The sequence below is a fragment of the Pelmatolapia mariae genome, linkage group LG1, assembly GCF_036321145.2.
Source record: "Pelmatolapia mariae isolate MD_Pm_ZW linkage group LG1, Pm_UMD_F_2, whole genome shotgun sequence".
In the NCBI taxonomy this organism is placed as follows: Eukaryota; Metazoa; Chordata; class Actinopteri; order Cichliformes; family Cichlidae; genus Pelmatolapia; species Pelmatolapia mariae.
In genome coordinates, this window is record NC_086227.1 from 15,682,392 (window position 1) to 15,705,689 (window position 23,298).

At 37.0% G+C, this 23,298-nt stretch overlaps 1 protein-coding gene across 5 annotated transcripts in view; it reads left to right on the forward strand.

Annotated features, from left to right (window-relative positions):
- Positions 1–20,642, forward strand: part of LOC134627645 (protocadherin-9) — a 187,010-nt gene extending 166,368 nt beyond the window's left edge. For 4 of the 5 annotated variants that reach the window (XM_063473931.1, XM_063473950.1, XM_063473941.1 and 1 more), the window contains one exon: positions 18,372–20,642. In XM_063473931.1, coding sequence (XP_063330001.1) covers positions 18,372–18,742 — 371 coding nt within the window. In that variant the 3' untranslated portion in view covers positions 18,743–20,642. The remainder of the gene's footprint in view (positions 1–18,371) is intronic. The other variant, XM_063473967.1, reaches the window with a different exon arrangement.
- Positions 20,643–23,298: the final 2,656 nt, after the last annotated feature.

The following is a 23,298-nucleotide window of genomic DNA, read 5'->3' on the forward strand; positions in this document are numbered from 1 at the left end:
TCCCCCTCCTCTACCATGTCTATCTGTGAAAGATGAAGTCTTTAAGACCCGCACTAATCCTGTCATTATGCTGTCGTCTTCACTGGCATATCTTTTCACTTTCTTGGTTATCCTGTGGACTAAAGCAATTATTGCGCTGCAATTGAAACATCAAGTAATTAATTCATTTTGTATGTTGAGCATACTTGGGTTGATGTCACACTTCAAGTGTGAGACGAGTGTGTTTATGGGTCAGCTGTTGAGAAGGGTAAGAATAGCAGTCAGGATTTTATGCATCTCTTGGCACATGGGACACCCACCCAAGGCCATGAAGTATATAACATGCAGAGTAATGTCATTTAGACCTTGGCAAGCTTCTTGTGTCCCACTCAGGGGACTATCTCGCCTCCACAGTGCTATCTTTCTCATCCTCTCTATTCCCTCTATGTTTCCCCTGCCTCTTCTTTTCATCTGCTCCATTGCTGCATGCCACATTGTTGAATTCTCTTTCTTCAGTCTGTTCCTATTCTCCATTTCCTTCTCTCTCTCGCTTCTCATCACTCTTCTTGGCCTCCCTCCTTTCATCTTAATTGTCTAGCCCTCTCTCTGTACATCTTCTGCCTCCTGGTGCATGCTGTCATCTGCGACCAGCGTGGCACAGAACGCCGCAACGCACTGCAGTGCCATGATCCAGAAACCCCACATTAACACTGGGATTTCACCCAGAGATTATTTAAGTGTGGCATGCCTGCCAGGCAGGGTTCTTCTCTGTAATCTCTACAGCCCCATGAATAGAGTAGGACTGGGAAAGAGGGGATTTGGAGGAGTTTGAGGGCTGATTGGGTTCTAGAATGGGTACAGTATGGGCTTTTAGGCATTCTCAATATTTCAGTTCCATATGGAGTTGGATTTAGGAGGTGGGGTGATAGCTCAATGTGTCACAGAGAAACTGAGGTTAAATCCCTGGCAATATGATCCTCTTCTTCTCAGTTAGCTATGTATCCTTCTGAGGTTTGCAAAGTAATTTAATTTGAGGTAATTGTAGCGAGGATCCATAATTAAAAGGATTAAAATGCATGCCATTTATAGATGGGCTAAAGGAAATGAAATGATGAGGCCGCTGGCACCATTTCTGCTAATGCCCCATACATGTCTTTCCTTTTCATATCCACTCCTTTGTCAGGGAATTCAGATTTGCATTATTTAATGTGTCACAGGATTCAAATGTAGGATAAAAATAACAACTGCAGACGTTCACAGCAATGACACCACATGTCTGGCTGTTAGCTAAATATTACTATCTTGTGCACATTTCATTTCACTTATTTTATTTTTTATCATACTAGTCTACTCTTTGAATTATGTCTCAGGAAATGTGTTTCTCTGTGTCTATTTGTGATGACAGAGCGTGTCCTCGACTCAACATGGTCACCCTCTCACAGCGGCAAAGGTCTTTGACCCCATCAGAGAGTCAGAGTGCCTGCTGATTTTTTGACATTGAGAGGGGAACAGACAAAGCTACTCATCAAATGTCCAATGACTGAGAGAACTGTAGGAGGAATGGTTTTCGATACAATGCCATTTACAATTTACTACCTATTCTTTGCCACAACAACAGCTTGAGAAGGGTTTGTGTTGCCGCTTATTATTATTTAAGTATTAGTTTTCCCAGCATATCTTTTGTGAACATTTCCGTGAGGTAAACATTAAAAGATCTGTTTTTGTTTTTTGCTATTTTTCGCTGGATCAAAAAGGAAGAGGCTGGACTCAAATAAATACTGCAAAGCAACCTATGAGGATGCATAAGCACAGAAATGTCAACAATAGGGCAACTTAACACCATATTAGTTTAATTGTCAACAACAAAAACAAACAAAATGTTAATGCTGGAGAAGATTATGGAGTGGAATTTCATATTTTGGACACTTTATGGTGTGAAACATCTGCCTTTATAATACCTACTTTATATTATCTATTTAACTCTCCATTTGTTTGTTTATTCTTTTCAGCTGTTAAGAAGGTGAGCTGAAGATTTCTGCACTAAAATAGAATTTAAAGGGTTTTTTTTTAAACCAACAGATATGTTTGATAATTGTAGGCATAGAGTTGTCTATAAAAACAATATTACATTTGTATTTTCATCTACCTTGTGGTTTTATGTTTCTGTGGCATACGGGACTGAGACATGTGTTCCAAACACACCTGAGTGGTGTATTACTTTGCTTTCATCCTCATGCCTCATGTTCTGCAGCTCCATGCTGGAAGAGCTATTACAACAGGAGTAGCAAGGGAGAGTCATGATGGTAGGCACAGATGTAAGGATTTAGGAGTACCTCAATGCCTAGCATTTACACAGGCAGCATGACAAAGGTATTCTCTTAACAACAGTCCCTTAGAGAGCCAATGAGGGAACATAATCCTTAAGATTAGTTTGATTGATTTGTTTCTTCCAACAGGATTCAAAATAGCAAGGTTGTTATAATCGTTCTCCTCTATTGAAACAAGTGAGGTAGAAAAGAAGCGTACACTGACAGCATAATGATATCTGTTCGACTGTTGATTTTATGAGTACCTTTTTCAAAACTGAAATGGTAGAATTTTTAAAAAGCCTTACGTTTCAAAAAGAGCCCTAATTTCCACATTTACAATTATATTCAAATTTGTCAATATCAGAAATGAATGCCAAATGCTCCTTTTCAGTAAAGTTGAACGTCAAAGTGTAATGGGAAAAAAAAACAAAAACAAATCTACACTTAACAGGTCAACTGAGTATTATCACCAAAGCACATTTGAAGTAGCAAAAGATGCAAGATGTGTAAAATTAGTGAAGGAAAAGAAAAAGCATTTTGATGAGTGGGAGTTATAATGAATATTTCATATTTTACTTATTCCAGATGGTTGCATTTCATCTAAACAGTGACTGCAACCCACCATATCTATTTCTTGTGATAAACAGAGAAAATCATACCAGATTGCTTGTGCTGGTTAAAAGCGAAGCATTGTCATTTGTCCAAATATCATTTAAAAGGTTAACTTCATGCAAGTGCACATTTTCAATCCCTACTAACCGGCGCTTCTGAAATCTACATCTTTGAGCTCTACTGCTTCTTTTTTTCACTTATTAATATTCATGTAACATAAAAAATAATATTTTTCCATCCTTATATGCTCTGTTGCTCTGAAAGCTGAGTGATTTGTTAAGGGAAGAGGGATATGGCTGCAGAGGATGTGGGTAACAGTTTAAATGTCCTTGACAAGTGCACAGTTTGCAAAGGAGCAAATTTAATTTCCATGGTTTGAATTTTCAAAGGTATCACCTGCTGTAATTGCTTGACTGGGGGATCCATAAATCATTGTTCAGTAAGGTCATCTTGTAATTTCTTCCCTAATGCTGGCATTTATTTTCTTAGCATCCTCTCTTTCTTCTGATTTAATCTAGCTAGGTCATTTGAGAGATTAATTGCTGCCATCTTCAAAAACAACAAATTAGTTTCACACATGTTCTGACATTAAGACTGAGTAACCCCACGTAACAACATCTAGCCTGTCACAAAAATGCCCGACCACATTGGTGCTTGGTGTCATGTGAGTTTGCCACTGTTACAAAGTAATCACAATAAAGTGGTTTTTCCTCTTCATCTGATAAAATGTAGATTTGACTTCTATAGAACTGGTGGGCTGAATTAATAATATACCACCTTCACATAGTTGTATGTTCTCCTTTTGCTTTTGACATGAATGTCATTAAAGGTCAGAAATGATGTAAATTAAATCAATGTTTTTGATTATCCCACTTCATCATTAGTTCTGATTAATTTCTCTCTTCAAAAAGATGAAAATGGGAAGCTGATCTCCTACTATTTCTAGTTCGACAATCACACTTTCATCTTCAGCCATAAATTAGACTTCCCTTTTATCTTTCGAGTAGTGAGGTAAAATACATCAGCCCATCAACAAGTCACATTTTCAAACTCTTAATAATTGGAAAGACTGAATTTAGCCTGGAACCAAAAGAGATGTAAAGGTTCTTATTCTATTAAGACAGCTTTGTTCATCATGCAGTCTTATTAAAGTTAACATATAGTGTGTTTTTAAAGTGTGAGAATAACTGCGAAAACACTTTCTTCTCAACCATCGTGACATATAGTTGTTACAATCTGACAATGAAAGATTAAGTCCTGGGACTAGGAAGTGTTGTTTTGAAACTTTTGATATAACTAAGTAGGTCGCTGTTACCTCCTGCTTACTTAGATCTTTTACTCTTCTTAATTTGTTTGTGCTTTCAGCTACAAAATGTCTGTTACACATAAGAGGTATGGCATTAGTGGTATAGAATATAGTACAGTACTTTTTAAACAGATTTCTTTGGAGAGGTTTAAACAGTCTCTCAAACTAAATATATGCTATATTTTTACCAGTGCATCTTTTTGTCTATAAGAATATATATAGCAATCATACGCGGGCCATATTGTAGATCCAGTCCCTCTCACAGATGGAGATTGGAAGAGACTTCTGGGTTGCACAGACCTCCTGCAAAGATGTGATGGACACTTAATTACTTGGCTGACAGAAGTTATTCGCCACCTGCACCCAACAGGGGTTTCTGCCAGGCCCTGACCTCCACTTCCTCCCAGTGCACCCACCAGCTCACAGAGCAGATTTCTGCATATGGCTATCAGTCACATTCCATGTTATTATTATCAGGTTTTATTTCATTTTTAGTCTTGCTTTGTCGCTTTGTGCAAACACATGCACTGAAATACAATACGCATTTTTCATTACTGCAATAAATCTGTAGGAAATGATCATTTACTGATGATTCTCATTAAATTTACGTTTATCAAATCAGTGGGGATTTTTAAAGAAAAGCTTTGACACAGATGACTGAAATGTAAAAGTTTTATTTTTCAAACTTGCATCGCTTTGACTGTTTCTTATTTAGACTTTGCATTTTTAGTACATTTCTAATATTATTTTCTACTACTGAGGACACAGCTTCATGTGATCCAGTGGCTTTAAATATATAACTGCCAATTTTTGTTAACACCTTAACACCACTGTAGCCGAGGCAGACGGTTCTCACAGTTGAAGAGGAGGTGCTAACTTTTCTGTCACTGCCAATTTAATGCCTGAACAACTTGCAAATTTTGACACATTTGCTTATTTAACAGGTAGAAATCATTGCGAACTACATGGTATGATGTAGCTACAAGCTTATGTTTAGATGTGAGGGACCAAAAACAAGTAGCAATAAACTGTTAATGCCAAGAGTACAAATAGCATGCAGTTACTTTGAAGTAATCTGCATGAAATGAATAATCCATACAGTATATAGGTGACCTTGGAAATAATAAAAAAAAAGAGTCAACCCTTCATTTTTTTACAAGCTGAAGTTTTATACAAAATCATAGATTATGGGCCGCAAGTTTTCAAGCATACATTATTTCCATTTGATTCAGAATATTTTAATAGACACTATGGCACTGTCCTCTCCCTCAGGTAATTATGAATAAATGTATATGTAGGCAGAACGTTGTCTGAAATTACAGTTATTAACAGAGAGGAGATGTACCTCAATATTGCAATTGCAGAGCTCTCCTGGGATTAACAAAATTCTGTTTTATTATCAAATTCCTTCAGGCTCCAGGTACTGATCAACACAGAGAATTACATGTCTTTCTGTCATTACAATCTATGCCTCCCACCCGCCCCACCCCCATCCATTTTCATTTTTTGTGCTACCCACTTGCTGTATCTCTGCAAATGAGCATTCACTGGACCTGCTGTGCCCTTCAGTAGCTTGTTACATACTTTAACGGAATTGACATGCAAACCTGCGCTTTATATCACGGGATGAAGCTATAAGTTATAAAGAGTTGGCAAAAGATTTACCCAGTTTTAGAGACTTAAGAAAAGAAGTGTGTGTGTGTGTGTGTGTGCGCGCGTGTGTGTGTGTGTGTGTGTGTGTGTGTGTGTGTGTGTGTGTGTGTCAATTAATGATTAATTAATGAAACGTAATTATGGCTTTACAACACATTGTAAAATATATGATGAAAGGCAATGAATGTTATTGAGGTACATGTTTTGTGGGGAGCCATGAAAAGAAAATTGCAATATAACCTAATGCATGCACTGCAGTAAACCACAGGGGTCAACCCAGTCTCCTACAAATTATATTATGCATCTGATTTTCAAGGGTTATTTGATTATATTTTTTACAAGCAACATTTCATGCCTTTACAAAAGTACTGTGCCAACTTAAGCAAAGAGCAAAGTAAGACTGAAAATTGTAGAAATGGATGGAAATACAGTGTTTTACTAGAAAAAGAGGCTTATTAGTTATACTGCAATACCATTCTATGGCATTATTTGGTCTGTGATATTAGCATGTTGCTTGGTAACATGATACTGCTACAGATACTCCCCTACACAAGGGTTCACCAAAGGCGATTTGTGTCTTCTCCAGCTGGAATTAAACCAGTAACCTTTTGCCTGACAAGCAAATGTGTTAACCAGGACACCAATGGAAGCACTTGCTAGGCAACATGATGGCATAATATAGCATACATAAATCAAGCAATACTGAAATTAAAAAAAAATATATATATATACATATAATACCAATATATATTGGTAGGTGGCTACTAGCACCATGATAACATCATAATATGTGATATAGAACCTTCAGGGTCCTCAGGTGTAGCCATGTGCCAAGTTTGGGTTCTCAGCTCCTGAGAGAAGTTCACAGACAGACAGACAGACATTTTGAGTTTTGAATATATATAGAGCGAGTTTTGACATTTGACATTTTTGAATATAAGTTTATCTAATATTATTAAACAGAATAAAATCTTTGACATATGTTAATCAAATGTATTGCAATTCTAAATACCTTAGCTAGTATAGAAGAATCAGTTTTAAACACAACTCTCAGGAGAGACTCTTTAATGTGAATTAGGTGAATAATATCTGTAAATTGTACCTCCCAACTTTGAAGTTTATTCTTATTCTAATGGCTGCTTCAATTCGTAATAATCTACTTGCTGAATATTGTTTCAGTACATACAATTTGAGATGCTGATTACCAGTAGTTTACATTGTTACACACCACTAAACAAATTTTTTTGGCTCACATGAAATGTAATACATAGCGATTGTGCTGCCAGTGACAATTTGTTTTCTTCTTATCCCTTCAAGATTAAAATCAATACTCACTACATAACACAAAGATCCACATCACAAACAAAAACATAAAGACACGCTGCATTATGGCACGCCGTGAAGCAACTGAACTGAACCGCTGAGCTACACTGAAGCAGTCATTATTTTCTTTCATTTAGATTTTACTTTCTAATGTCTTCTTTAATACAGGAAAGAGAATTAGGGCCTTGGTGCACTATTACTTTTTTATGGGGTCAACTTGATCATTATCTGTATGTTACATTACTTACATCATTAAAAGCACAGCAAGCCCACACTAATTAAAAGATTATGCTCTTGTTTTCAATTTGAAATCTATTCGTCATATGGCAACATAATAACCATCATCTGGGTGGGGGTTTTTTGTATGTGTGTTTGAGGACAGGATTGTAATATATTTATGTCCCTCAATAATTGTGATTTGGACTGTCAGGGCACCAATTTGTCCAAGCGTTTTCCAGAAAATTGGCTTAATAAAATTTATTCTCTCCTGCCATAAAATTCGTTCACTAGACTGCAAGAGGCAACTGTGAAAACTGTATTTATCATCACATACTTTATTCGTTATTGTAATCAGCTATAGTAATATAAAATATGAATAAATGCATTTGTGTCATTGTTGAGATACTCACTGTCTTAGATGAGAAATCATATTAAAAGGTCAGTGACTGAGTTTTATGTAGTAGAAGATTAAAGAAGGAGATGAAATCAGTTACATATGCCAACTGTTGTCATGGCGACTGAACACTTCCACAGGACTGTACCAAACTTTGTATTTACACTGCCTTGCACAAGAACTTAATAAAGAAAGTGAATTACTAACAAGAAAGAATTTAAAAAATGAAAAGAAATTTAAAAACAAGTCTTTGTTCAATTAAATCATTATGGTACTGTGTATTTAGCTAATATAATTCTTAAATAAAATAAGAAAATCAGTTGTTTAAACTCAAGAATCTTAAGAAAGAATAACTATGCAAAAGGATTAGGGATTTTCTTATCTCAGTGCCCTACAAAGAATCATTTCAGTAGCACAGCTGACTTAATTTAACCATTCAGATTTGGGTGTTCAGACAGATAAACTGTAATTAATTAGGCCTACTGCTGAAAAATGACATTATTGTTCCAAAGCTAGAATGCTTCCAGCAAATTTGTCATTAGCAACCCTTTAACTATTCATTGCTCAATAAACATGAATAATGCGCTTTGTCTTTGGTGTTTTTCTTCTGGTATTGATGGGAATTCTTTTGGTACTTTTTTGGGAGTTATATGTGTTACTTATGTTAAAGATAGCAATGCTGTCAAAAGTAAAATAATTTTCTGTAAAAAATTGTATAGTACAGTATAGTTTAGTAAGAAAGATATGCAGCGTTTGTCTTAAAACCCTGTGCACTTCATAATATATAAAAAAAAACATATAACATTTTCTGTAATTGTAACTGTGCACAAGGTAACACATCAAGTCACACTAGGCATGACCAGAAATTAGTATCATATATCTTTTGAGGATTTTTTGGCAGTTATGTAGGTTTACAGTATGTCATGTCGTCACATTAGCAAAGAATTCCAAAGTCCATCTCTCTGTACTCTCTATACTTTCAGTTAGCTTTAGCTAGTTAGCCATTTTTTGCGTCCTCTGTCTTTTTCTGTTAATGTTAATGTATCTACAGCAGTGCTGTAAAGTGCAGCTTTGAAACAATCTGCATTTGAAATTATTCTTCTAAACATTGTAGTGCAAATGATCCTTACAACAAAAAGCGCTTGTTAGCCCTGAGTAACACATATTCTTTGGCTGTCTGTGGAGCAGTGCCCTGGGCCCCGCCCACAGTGAAAGTTGACCACAGAAGCAGTATGACAAGAAATACCAGCAAAAGCTAGGTCACAGTCATTTCCTATTTGACAATGTAGCATTATATATGCTGATCTTACAATTTTATCTTATCTAAAATTCTATTTTACTGGCTGTATTTTTCAATTTTCTATAGATTATTTTAACTTATGTTGACTATGAAAATAATCATTTACAACTGACAACTTTAACCTTTTAAACCTTGGACTTCACCTTTGTCTACAAGCAACCGTGACCTTAATAAAACATTCTTCATGCCATCTCTCTTGTCCTAGTCATCAGTTTCTAAATCTAAAATACACAATTTTTTTCTCCTTTTTGTAATTTTCCATCTACATTAATGTTACTTTTGTTTAACCTTATGAAAGATCAATGTTGATTACTGCACTTATACCTACTAAATTTTTGTAAACATGTATGAACCCTTACATAGCCACAGACACACTGTGGATTTTTGTTCTAATCTGTGTATGCTTACAGGATTTACTACATTTGGCTGCTTTTGACCACAAACTGAATCATCCTCTATTAACACTGCCAGTGATCAAAGTGTCTCAATATTCTGTGCCCTATTTGACAGCCAAGGCTCATGTGTCTGAATATTCCCACACAAACAACCTGGCTGATCCCTTCAACACAGTCAGCGTGTCCTCATTGAATATCATTTCACTTGTTAAGACTATGTCATACTTTTATTTAAGACTTCTGATAAACCGATAAATCCATCCCCATCTTTCACTTTTGCTCATCATGAAATGTTCTTTTCTTTCCTTTTTTAAATCCTATTTTACTGATAAAATGAAGTCACTTAGTATTTGATTACATCCAACTTACTTCTGTGTCTTTGATTAACAAGTGTACTGTTCAAACCAGTTTTATTCGATTACTTTGTCTGTACTTTTAGAAGTGCTGTCACACATGAGAGTGCTTTCCTTTAATATATACTGCCTTGAAGTAATATATACTATTGAGCCCAGTCTTCTTGGTATTTTTAATATTTCCTTGTTAAGTAGTTTGTTCCCGAAGACTTGGGCTAGATCCCTCTTTCCTTTAAAATTATAGGCCAGTTTCTAAATGACCTTTTTATCTCAAAATGCTGATGTCTCCTTTTTATGCTGATGACACAAAGATATATTTGCCCATTAAATTATCCTATCCAGATATGCTGAGATTGATTAATAATGGTGTGAAATCCTAAATTGGATGTCAAGCAATTTTCTCCAACTGAACTCAAAACTTAAATTACTGTCATCGAGTCTTAACTCATGAATGTTTATGTCATCTGAGCATGAAAAAGTGAGTAAGAGTGAAATTAATAAATTAACCTCATAGTTGCATTATACAAGTAACTATGTAATGTGTCATGCAAAGAATCTGCATGCAACATCACAACAGAAGCCTAAAAATATTTTGAATTTTCCAGTGTAGAAAAGAGTCGCTTTCTGCAGAGTAATGTAGAGATCCTTCCTTAAATAATCTTTCTTTAATTTGCACTATAGTTGTATTTGGTCACAAACCTAGTACTCATCCTTACCCTGGGTCATAGTGCGATGTACAGCCTAACAGTGACAAAAGTGCAGATGCTGAGGTGTTTTGGATCTCACTATAAATAGGATGCAAGGTGTTTTCTACAGTGAAATTTAGTTCAGTCCTCATCATCCCTTTTTACTGTTGCCTCCAGGCCAAACAGCGGTTTTTCACCAGTTTATTAATTCCTTGTCGGTACCTTTTCTTCTTCGTCGTCACAAAGAACAGTGTTGCTTCCCCGAGCTGATACTGTACGTATGGTCTGCTGCATGCACTTAAGAGTCAGAGCTCAACAACAACAGTCTAATCTGCCCTTCTTCTCCCCAACTCTCTATGTTATCAGCACAGCACAGTTTGTTTTTAATATGGAAATCTCACCACGTTTCCAAATGCAGCTTCAGCATATTTTCACTGTGCTTACTCACATTCTCAGTTACTTATTCCTCTAGGAATATATTTATTTCCAAAAACTCAGTAGAGGCAAGTTCGTCAGTTGTCGATATCTGGTGCCGGTGTTGCTCTGGGAGTTGATGTTTGCTGTGCATATGTATAGTATTAAGGCAAATATAGGAAGATATGAAAATGCATTTGGTTCCATTCATATAAAAATCAAATATTTTGATTTTTTGGAAATCTTGAATGGAGACTCTGGTCTCAGAAGGTCATTTGTCTTTCAGCCATTCAATCATTCTTTTTTGCTTATCCAATTCAGGGTTGCGGTGTGCCTCGCACAGCTGTCATAGGGTGAGACACACAGGGCAGGCAACCATTTACAATCACAATCGCCAATTAACCACGTCTTCAGACTGTAGGAGGAGACATGGGGGAGAACATGCAAAGTTCACACAGAAAGGCCCCGGCTAGTTGGTGGAGTCGAACTCAGGGCCTTCTTGCTGTGAGGCAACAGCGCTAACCGCACCACCGTGCTGCCCCCAAATGTATTTCAGACTTTGAGGAAATTTATTTTGCTTTCCCACACTGCCAAAGCTCTTCATGTGTCTACAATCCAATTCTCTTCTCACAAGTGCTGCACTGTGAAAAGCAGTTTCAGCTAAGAGTGGTTGTAGGTGGCACGACCCAGAAATTTGTGGTGTACAGTAGATGGACAAAAAAAGCTCAACATCTTTTGTATTGTCCCTGTGCTATTACTCCAGTAACCTTAAACTTGTTTTCCAAGTGTGAGAGCCCAGATGATTTTAATAGTATCTGTTGTATCACTTTTAGAGAGTCATGTAGAAAATGTAAGAGCAAAAAGAGGAATAACAAATATGGTATGTGATTACATAATTTGTTATTGTAAGGCTTAGCAGTTAAAGCAGAATGTTGGAAAGTATAAAGAAGCTGAAATAACTTTTTCTAAGATAACTCTCTTTTTCACTAAGGCGTAGTAGCTCCAGATTTAAACCTTTATATCATGCCAAGGAGTTTAATTGAGTTTTTAACAGAGGTGAATAATGAAAATGCTCACCAAATGCTCTCACGTGTTGATTTGTTGAAGGAAACTTGTAATTTGTAATTTATGTTACTTGGTAATGCGAGCTATCAGACCACATGCTGTTTTAAAGCACTCTAGGCCATTTAAGCAACAAGCCATGCTACTGTAGAATTAGCACTTTAGTGTGCTTCCAAATCATCATTAATCTTACTAATCAGGCAAACCATAGTCCAGGGCACATATTGGAAGAATGAACAGGAGCAAATAGGAAGTTAAGAGACTTCTTCTTTGAAAAGTGAAAAGGAGGGAAAATGCTAATTACATTTCTCGAGGTTCTTTTCCAAGAAACACACAAAGTTCAATTGCACACATATTTCTTCACACACCATACTGTACAGCTAACATTAAAAAAGTCTGGTCGAGCAGAGAGTAGCTTTAACTGAAAATTTGAATTACAAATTGATCTGAGAATAGCTTTAAGTGAGGTCTAAGATAATAATATTTACCACTGATCATGGAAAATTATGTAAATGATAGTCATTTTTTGACAGGCTTTGTGTTTTTTTTTCTTACTATTGCTCACCTTCACTTCCCTTTTATTTTTCTTCAATTTTTTTATCTGACCACCCTTCACTTCCATTCTCAAACTTTGTCTTTTTTTCTATTTTGACTCCATCCTGCGCTTCATCTCCTCTCATGAGAAGCTTCTTGCTGGCCTCAAAGGGAGCACTAGAAAGGATCCATCAGCCAGACTGGTATTCTCAGGAGAATGCATCCAGTGTTTTGCTCTGTTCTGCTCCACTCACTATTATATCTATCCAACCCTAGATAGCCTTTACTGTAGATCACAGGGCCTGTTTTCAAATTTGCTGCATAGCAGTATGAAGCTGTGATTCCATGCCTCGTTGGTTACCAACCACCATAAGACTCACACATTTCCCCAGGCTATTTACAATATATATATATATATACTTTTACTACAAGACGGATCTTTATGTATTGGTTATGTTTATAACATTGTATGCCATTACATGCCTTGGTGTGCACAGTGATGGAAAGGAGGCATGCGTATATATCCTTAGTAGTAGAAGATAAAAGGGTCACAAAGAAAAAACTTACACCAGAAGCATACAGAATAAATCTGTCTGACATATCTTGAGGGTTTTTGAGTGGTAGTGGAAAAACAGCACTATGTAACTTTTAGCCTCCGTGCTGGACTAAAACAAAGCCTCATTCATCCCCAAATAACAACATCTGGGCATGCTTAACAGCATGGATAAATAAACAAGCCCTGTGGACACTAAATCCCCCACACTCAATCACTCTCATTCCCTCTCCACCCGTTCCCCCTTGCCATTCTCAAGGCTGTGAGTTGTTGGTGTGGGACTGGCACATCAGCACTGATAGTGTGCATCCAATTAATTAGCCAAATGTTATCTCATTAGTAATAGCCAGAAGACTAAAACAAGACTCCCTTATAGTTGCAAACAACCTCTGGTCAAAAATAAGGATTTCTCTCCTCCTCTGTAACCTCTGTGATCTTTTGATGCTGAGTGGGAGGAGAGAAAGAGAGGCATGTAAATACTTTTTTGGTCAAAGTGTCCATCGTTAAACAGCTATTTCTTGTAGCTCACATTTATTCCACAGCTTCCGCAGAATTAAGCACACCAGCCTTTAGCGCATCCTAATGACATCGTATCAGGAGGCAATCTAATGGTTTCTTTGTCTTTAAGGTATCTGTCTTTGTGGACATCTGCAACATTTGCACAGCGCTGTAAGCAAAAGTCAGCACCATCTGACACAGTTCTGAATCCCTTGCATTCCTCAACACCTGTGCCTCAATGTTATTTAAAGTACTCAGGGGCTCTGCACCAAACACAAGCCACCGGCTATTTGCTTCTTTGTGCGTTTGTGTGTGTGTGTGTGTGTGTGTGTGTGTGTGTGTGTGTGTGTGTGTGTGTGTGTGTGTGTGTGTGTGTGTGCGCGCGCACAGGGAGGAATTTGACTTCCTGAGCACAGTAACCATGAGCAACACACTATGCAGAGATAAAGTAGAAATAAATAATGTGAAAACAATTTTGTATGAATGAAAGGAACATTAATTTACATATACTCTATACTCCTTATTTATGCAGTAGAGCCATGTGCTTGTGAAATCAGCTGAATTAAAAAGCTTAAAAAAGCTTAGGGTATTTTGGTTTTGTTTCCAAATGACACGTTTTTCACAATATTTTTCACAATTGTCTGCGTTTAGAAAAACCCATGAACAAAAGCGCAACAATGTTAGGCAGGAGATTCGGAAAACATTTCTGTTTCTCTATCTATTTTTTCATAACATCAATATATTAAAAGAACTTCTCTGTGACTTAGGAAAGCTATGTTTATAGCAAAACTTTAGCTAAGGTACAAAAGAGACACTGAGGTGTATTTTCTCTACAATTACTTCACAAGTCACAAAAGGAATTCATACTGGGTCTGTTGACGTTGTGACGTTATGGTTTGTTGGTGCTTTTCGTCTGTCCAACGCTCTTCAGGATTCAGTAGGAGTAACAAGATGTTATTTGACATCCTCTGGAGTATTCCCATTCACCAGTGACAGGTTTTTGATTACACGTTTGGCATGTGCAGCCATGTTATTATGCAAGAATGTTTAAATGAATTACAATCCAAATAGGAAACTGGGTATCATGAATTATATGGTCCATCACCAGCCCACTCCAAATTGTAATACATGACATGAGATGTAACTCTGAGAACAGAGTTGGGAAGTCAGAAGGTAATGAGGCAAAAAAGGAAGCTTTTCTTCGGAACAAGATAATCAGGAAAAGTTAGCAGCTAATAAGTGCTGGTAGTCAGTGTTATCCAGTTCGGTAATTGAGCCCGATCAACAGGTAAGATTAAAATAAAGAGCAATGAAAGGAAAAGAAATTATTTTAAAAAATGCATAATTAACTACGTGTGCATATTGATTATGGATATGGAAACTGAATGGTCAAGCAAAAAAAAGGACATGACAAAAAGTATTAAAAAATATAAAGAAAAATAATAATGCTGGCTAAAATGAGGGTTTTGTTCTTAATAAATGGGTTTCACCCACTCTAAGAGGAGACATTCTCTTGCAGTGTCAAAAAGTCTTCTCCAGGGCAACGTGGACTAATGGGATAAAATTCCTGCTCTTACAGTGTACTTTCAATTAAACAGACTCACATATTTCCGCACACTTAAGAACAGGGCTCCATTCGCGTGCGTGCATCAATGGGGAGCCAGTAAAGAAGGATTGCTGGTGTTTTGGTTTTGTTTGAAATTGGTCTGCTAAGTCTGAGTTTTAAATACTCTCCATTTCTTTCATTTTTGGAAGTGTGGAGTCGGGCTCCTGGAGAGTGATATACCACAGAACTTTTATTAAGCTGGTAATAGAGAAGTGATATCCTGGAGTTGTTGCTGAAGTTTAAATATGTTGCTTTACTAACAGTGCCTCAGATAAATGTTTTAAAAAAAGACTAAAAACCTGAAGGGACAGTGTTCTGATAATCCTGTCATATGTTTTATTGGATTGCTTTACTTTGCAATGTATGGTCATGTTACTGTATTTTCCATAGCATCTCTTGGGGTACAGTGGAGTGTGGACATTTCAATCTTTTATCCTTTATAATTAGGTATCCACTTTATTTTGACTTCCCTACTCATTTGCTTTCCCTGTATGGGAATTACAGGCCAGTATTATAAGACTCTTGTATATGAATAGATTTTGTAACCTATCAGCTCTATACCTCAAGTGGTCTTTTCAATCAGGCTTTGTCTCTGCATTTTCTCAAACAGCAGGTATACAGAGATTAACGGTGAAAATGGCTGATTCAAATTATCCTCTGCTGCCCACTGGGGCCACTGATTGTACCAATCTGCATGCAAATGGTCATGTTTATTACACCAGGGGAAAAGCAAAGCACAAAGTGTTCTTGATTAATGACTGGCTCTGCTTTGTTAAAAAAGGAATCAAAATTAAACAGGAAACATAGACATTACAGTCATTTGATCCTGCTGTAATCAATACACAAAGTCCAAATTCATCATATGTATATAGTCTAATTTGCAACCTTGTGTTATTACATTATTATTTCTCAAGTGTCCAGTGATTGCAAAGTTAGAAGAAATGCCATCAGAGACATAATGATTTTAATGTCGTCATTATTATCTTATTAAAAAAAAGTAGATGCAAATGGGAGCCTTCTTTCTTGTTCATTTGTTCTCAACTGCACACCATGTACTGTATATGTACACAGCCTTTTCCCTTCTTACCATCTCTCTTCCTTAAGAGTTCCCCAGATATCTACTCACTCATCTACAATTTCATTTGAGGAATTCATCTTGCCGTCTCCTGGGTACCATGTATTATTGCTCTCTGTGGTTCTTCATGCAACTATGATAATGTGTATCTTGGTTATACTCCTCATATGCCAATTATGGGTGTCTGTTATTGTGATGGACTCTACATTCACGCAGAAGAGTGACTGACTCCTGCTCCTGCTTCTGCTTTCTTCACATCATTTTGCAGTATGTGCTGTAAAAGTCAGAAAGCAGTATTAAAGAAGCGAGGCTTAGTGGAGTATGAGAAAATGTTCCCATTTGGATCAGAAGACATGAATAATTATAGCAATAGGAAAAAAATGCTCTCCTCATGCAAAACAGTTTTATTTTTGCCCAAGATGAGCTTTATAAAAAGGTTTATAGGCCAAGCAGTGACTGTCAGAAACAAACAAAATGTGAATCTCCAAATAAATGTAAATGTCAATTTGTATGCTGTGTTGCATAATCCAAGACTATCATGTTAGATTACAGTTACCTCAACATCAATTTTGAAAATATGATAACGCAATTTGAACTACACACTCAATATTTTATATGAAGTGGGTGTTTTATGTATCAAAATCCCTTAAAAGTCAGTGCTAAACATACACATAATTGCATTTTAGCATTAACATTTACTAATTATTGTATTGTCATTATATTGATCCATCTAGAAGTCGTTGATAGAGCTCACAAAAAACAGTTTCAATATGAAAGTAGCTGCCCGGTGTAGTGAGTTTGGTTCTTAGACATTTCCAGTGCTTTTCAAAATTAATCCCAGAAGTAAAGAACAGCAAGGTTGCTTTCAGTGCAAAATGTTTAACTGAGCTTGAAATCTTTACGGCTGAATTTTCTGATCACATGGGTACAGGATAAAGGTTATACAGACCTTAAAGGTCAGCAGACTAAAACAGTAAGGTGATGATGTTATTCTAAGCCAAAAGTGTTTGTTATGGATTCTCAGTAGAACTAGCACACTGTAAACATTGCAGCAAGGCTTTGACCATTCACTGATGCTGGCATTTGAATATTAAGTTAAACTTTAATTAGCAAAAAAGTTTTACCACTCTACTTACATAAAGCCATGTATAACTCTCACTGTATTTTCTGGTATATCTTTGTAACATAACTAATCTGAAATTTTATATATGTAAATGAAGAAGGAGAAAAACCAGTTCATGCACAGGTTTGAAAAAAACAAAAACAAAAAGCAACCCTTTTTAGCTGATGCACCAGCCGATTAACAGTTTGTGAAGCAAAGGGACAAATTAGGACAAATAGTTATAATTTTCTCTTTAGGTAAAACAGAAAAAAAAACATATGAATTAATTACCCACTAATGCTTGCTATACAAACACAAACATGACTGCTTTGTTTTTCATTTTAAGAAAATAAAACAGATTCAGAGAAGGAGATTTATTCAAATGGGAGAATTCCCTTACTTTTCATGCATTATGCATGTTTTCTATCAAATGAGATTTCAACAAATACCACCTGAAATATTTACTGTTTGATGGTGATGTATGTTCAGCCAAGGAGTAGCCAGATGGTGGCAGAGAGCTGGCAAGGAAAGATGATTTGTTGTGATGCAAATTGTCCTTCAACTTTCTTCCCCCCACCCCCTGGTTTAGGTGAAGTGAGGTAGGCTAATTTCCAGAAAATCATTTATAGTGGAGACAGCAACATGATTTACAATAAAGAATTAGTGAACTTCTATGCCTTTGAATAGCTTATAACATAACAGTTGGCTGACGTGTTTAAAAACCTGTTTAGATTAACAAATAAATAATAAAGACTATTAGAAACAATTTTAAATCTGCCAAACGGTGGCTTTCCTAAGATCTATAGCGCTACCATGTTTCCCAGTTCCCCAAAGCATAACTCCTTCTCATTTCTGTTACATTCCTAGCTTGTTTTCTGAATCACTAAAGTACGGAAAGTTCCCTTCTCATATTCTGGGCTATTCTGGAGTGGAGAACCTTACATTCAGCGAGAACAGCAAAATATATAACAACTCTCTTTCTGGTTCTTCTGTTTTAGATGGCCCCCTTGGACCACGCGGTCTAGTGGAAGCTACAGAGATGTGTACACAGGAGTGCCTTGTCCTGGGACATTCAGACAACTGCTGGATGCCGCCAACACTGGGAACATACCAACAGCCCAAGTCACCTGTAACCAGCTTCGGGTCTCAGAGGGAGTGGGGTCCCAAGGACAAACTGCTCAATGGACATACTCTGAGCAGAACCTGGAAAAATGAGAGTGGGCGGTCAGAGCATTTTGGTGACAGAAAGCAGTTTGGAAGTGGGGAGGGACACTTCACCAGCAGTGGCATGGCTGATATTCCACTGGTGAGTCTCAAGTCCTGCCAGCCAGCCTCTTGCCCAGACAGCCCAAAGGACCAGCAGCTATAAGGGGGACTTTCCTTCTGTGCTGTTAGATGTCCTTACATCTGGACACAGTGAACAGGCGGAGCATTCATCGGAGCTCCTCCCCATTTTATTTTTTTCTCTCTTATTTCTGTTCTTCGCGCTTAAGTTGATGCTTCTGCAGTGTAAGAGCCACATTTACTATGGTGGTCACAAAATAGTGCTTATGCTGTGTTACCATGGCTCTAGAGGAAACTGTGTGTGTGATCCTCTATGGATTTCTTTAACATTCAGCAAGGTTTTTTTGTTGAGTGTGAATTGGACAAGTGCCACGGGGACGTGCATAAATTAAAAGAAATTAGAAGAAAGGAAAAAAAACTACAATGGCTGACCAATATATACAAATATTTGTGGTGTGGTTGTTATTGAGTTGTTCAGGACTATATTTAATCGACACAATCAAAGAAAATGGAATTACACTTCAGAAAGTGTTGTTCTAACACTGTTTGTGAACACTTGTTTATTCTGTCATTGTCTCTGTGTTTGTAAATAAGACTTATTAACCACTATCATGTATCTGTAATATCCAAAGTGAATAGGACAGTTTTTGGCCGTTATCATTATAATGCCTTGTCATCAGAATTTGGGATTTTAGCTGGACTGAGCTCTATAATATGGGAAAATGTACAACAACAAGACATTTATGTATTTCTTGGAAAAAATACTGTTGATTTTGAAGCAAATTTTCCATCTCGTAATATACCCAGTGTTGCCCATATTTCTTAATAATTTTCTTCAAGTAATGCAAAACCACAACCAAATCTTTTTTTCTAAAAAAAACAAAAGAAAAACACAAACAAACAAAAAAGCAAAATGTTTTGTATGAAGGATGTCAGTGCTCAATATGTGCATTATAAAAATGAAAAGCTCTGAAAGCTCTCCATAAACCGGTTTTGAAGGTGTTCAGTACAAATTAAATAGCAATATATTTGTAAATGGCTAAATGTTTTATCTAATGTTGATCTTATTACTGTATAGATTTTATTCAAATTGTGATTTGACTGAGAAAAATCCCTCAGTAGTATCTGCAGTTTCCTGGCATATGTATATATCTGTATTATTTCCACACAAACTATTATTTTCCATACATAAGAAAACACAGGTTAAGATAACACTTTAATCACTGTGCCTTCATGATGTTTCTTCAAATACTGAATTGTGCTTATTTCAATGACAACATGTTGGCTACAAAGAATATTCTGTATGATAATCAAATGCCTTACGCATTGAATGTTTGCCAAATTTAGAGACATAATCACACACGTGTTAAAGTACAAAATCAAGTAGATGATACTGAAGAAAAACACAAAGGCATGTGCAGATAATGGGTTAACCATGAGAGACCATTTTCTGTCATTCCACTGTCTGAAAAGGTTTGTTTTATTCCACAGCATGGAGGGCAAATTACACAATGGAAAAAGCATGCTAAAAGATATAGCTTTTAAAATTAACTTGATCATTTTTGTGTCATTTTACTTTGTTGGAATAGCGTTGATTTGTGCATTAAGGAGAGATTCAGTTTGTAAAGCACTTTCATATTTATGTCACAATATAATGAAGTTAAATGGGATGGAGTGATTTGCTTATCGCAGTATGTTTGTCAGTTGTGAGGGTGTTTGACAACACAGATACTGAACAGTTAATCCTTGTTACTACTCTACAGGTATACAGCTACTGCAATAAATGTTTTAATTACGTGTATGCTTAATTTGTGTGCAGGATAATCGCCTCAGCAGCTATGTGTGTGCTGTAAATGTATTCCCACTTGGGTCATTTTTCCTTAATAATTTAGTGTAAAAAAAGGAAGCCAGCCCCTTTATTTTGAGAGCACAGTGCATTCATGAGGTACAATTTAGTTTTTCCTAATTTTTTTTATTTCTTTGAACACAGCGAGATTCTTCCTGTTATCAGGTCCCATTTTCTGCTTAAAATATTTTACCTTAAAAAGGTGTCAAAACAGCCTTGATACGACTGATTCTTGAGTAATAATCCCTCTGCCTGTTGCTTTAGTTTGCATGTTGTGTCCTTACCATACACATAATGCTTCCTTAAAGCATTAATGTCAGGGTCACTGTGTGTCAAATCCTGAGGGAAGCAATACTAGGAAGGTCAAATTTCTGGAAGTGAGTTGCCATGGAAATGAAGACGGTTTAAACATCCAAAGAACATGAAAAAAAAAAAAACTCCCAGTAGTTTCTTTCAGTAACTTTTCTTTGGTTTTCAGCTTCACTATGTTTAGTAACAGTAAAGGACAGGTCTCTTTCTGGATTTTTTTTTGTATCAAACCTGGTACATTTTTTGCTGCATATCCTTGATGTGACTCTCCAGCTCCACCGTATTCCAAAGGGTGCTCTATTAGATTGAGATCTAGTGACAGTGCACTCACTCACATGTTCAAGCAATCAGTTTGATTTGTGCTTGTTACATGGAACCTTATTCTGCTGGAAGCAGCCATCAGATGGGTGTATTGTGGTCCTGAAGGAGTGGACATACACCATTACACCGCCAATTTTAATTTCAGCATGTCATCTTGAGCATCAGAATGGGGATGAAAGTCAGTCACATGATGGCATGGCAGGTAGCTCATGTAGCTTTGACCAAAGACTACAAATAAACAATGGCTGAAACCACCATACTATCACCAATCAGTTAGTCAAGTCCTGCTGTGAAGACTTAAACTCAGCATTTGTTATTGCCACCTTGGTGTCTTAAAACTTGATGTGATGAGTGACGAATCAACTGAAGGACTCTTTTGTCTTTTTGACTTGCTGTCTTTTTAACGTGTTTTAATTCTTTATATCCTGCTCTAATCTGAACAACCCCCTAAGAATAGTCAATGAGCCTCTCTGGGTTTTTATCATCACTATTCATCAGCATGTTTTAAAGCTCAGTTTGTAAAACTTTGCGATGTAACTACAGCCCGTTGCCTCACTGTTTGCCAGACAGCAAATATTTGAACAGGTCAGAAAAGAATCACTCTGAGACTTACAAATCTTTGAATGGGTACATGGAGCTGAGGATCAGGAATTTTTCATAGAAAGTAATCCAAACCATGCAGCACTATATTAATGACTTACCTTGTGCTGGAGATTTCAGCATCTTTTTCCTGCCATGCGATTGCATTTGGATCTGCCCATCAGGGCCCTCACATTAACTTTTACTGAGGGGAAAAAAGTTAGCGTTTATCCTCCAGCTTCACTGTGCTAATGTGTTTATATTATCCTAACTGTAGCTCTGTAGCTAGCCACATAACACACCATGGTCATGTCCAAATTCATGGGCTGCATCCTCCTGAGGTCGCATTGGTAGGCCTCAGGAGGATGCAGCGACGCGTCACAGCGACGCGACGAAGGCTGTCCAAATTCGTAGACTCCTCCGAATGCAGCCGACAAATGCGTCCTCCTTTTCCCCGAATTTGAAGGATGGGTCGGATGTGTCCTTCGTGGCCCACCATATCCCAGAATTCATAGCGCGGCCCAGCCAATTCCAGTTTTTAACAATGGAGGCCGCTACTAAGTTTTTAACATTACTCTTATTACTCTTTCTGGGTCAGAAAACAAAGTTTTAACAAATTTTCAGGCGAGAATGTAGCTGTGTAAACTTCAAATATCTGCTCGGTTTATCAAGACATCGCATATTTGCAAAAGTGCTCCGACGTTTTCGGAGACGTCTGTTACCCACCAGCTCGATAAGTAGCTGAGAGCTCGAGAGTCACTGGAGCCGCTGAGAACGGCACAACTCCCGGCACATCATATTCAGATCACCACGGACTTTTGCTACTCAGGTTAAACGTAATATATAAGTCACTTAGATAACCTAAAAATGTTATTCTTTGGTTTTTTTCAGTGTTTTATATGTTCGTGAGTAAATCGGTTTGGCTGAGATTAAAGTTATTAGATTAGATTAGATAAAATAAAACTTTATTAATCCCCCGGGTGGTTTTCACACAGCTGAATAAACGTCAAACAGAAAACTGATTAAACAGAAGTGTGAGACGGTCGAGAATTTACGCCAGTGTCCTGTTATATTTTAGATAGCAAGGAGCAGACGGCTGAGTTTACTAAACTCCACCGAGACAGCGGTGACACTAATCTGAAGGCTAGACCGTCCAATTTCACAGCCGTTTACTTCCAGCCTACCCGACCTTCTGAGGACCCGGCCCACGTAGACCGCGAAGGCTGGGTCCTCAGGAGGATGCAGCCCATGAATTTGGACACGACTCATGATAGCAAAGCTGTACATTTTAATTTTTCAGAAATCCATTAGTCAGAACTTGGTACAATATATTATCTTTAGATGGAAACTAGCGAGCTAACTCCCTGCTAACTTCTAACTATGTTAAACTTCCTAAATCCTGTTTTTCATGGATGCGTGGATATTAAACTGATGTTAGCCACATTGATCATTTTATTAAAGATGAAAGAATTAAGACAGTTTTTAACTCTGTGATGTCACAGTGTTTGAATTAGGGAACTGAAGAGGAGTTTGGACCCAAAAATGGCTAATGATGTCAGACTTAAGAGGCAGATTGCACTGATTTT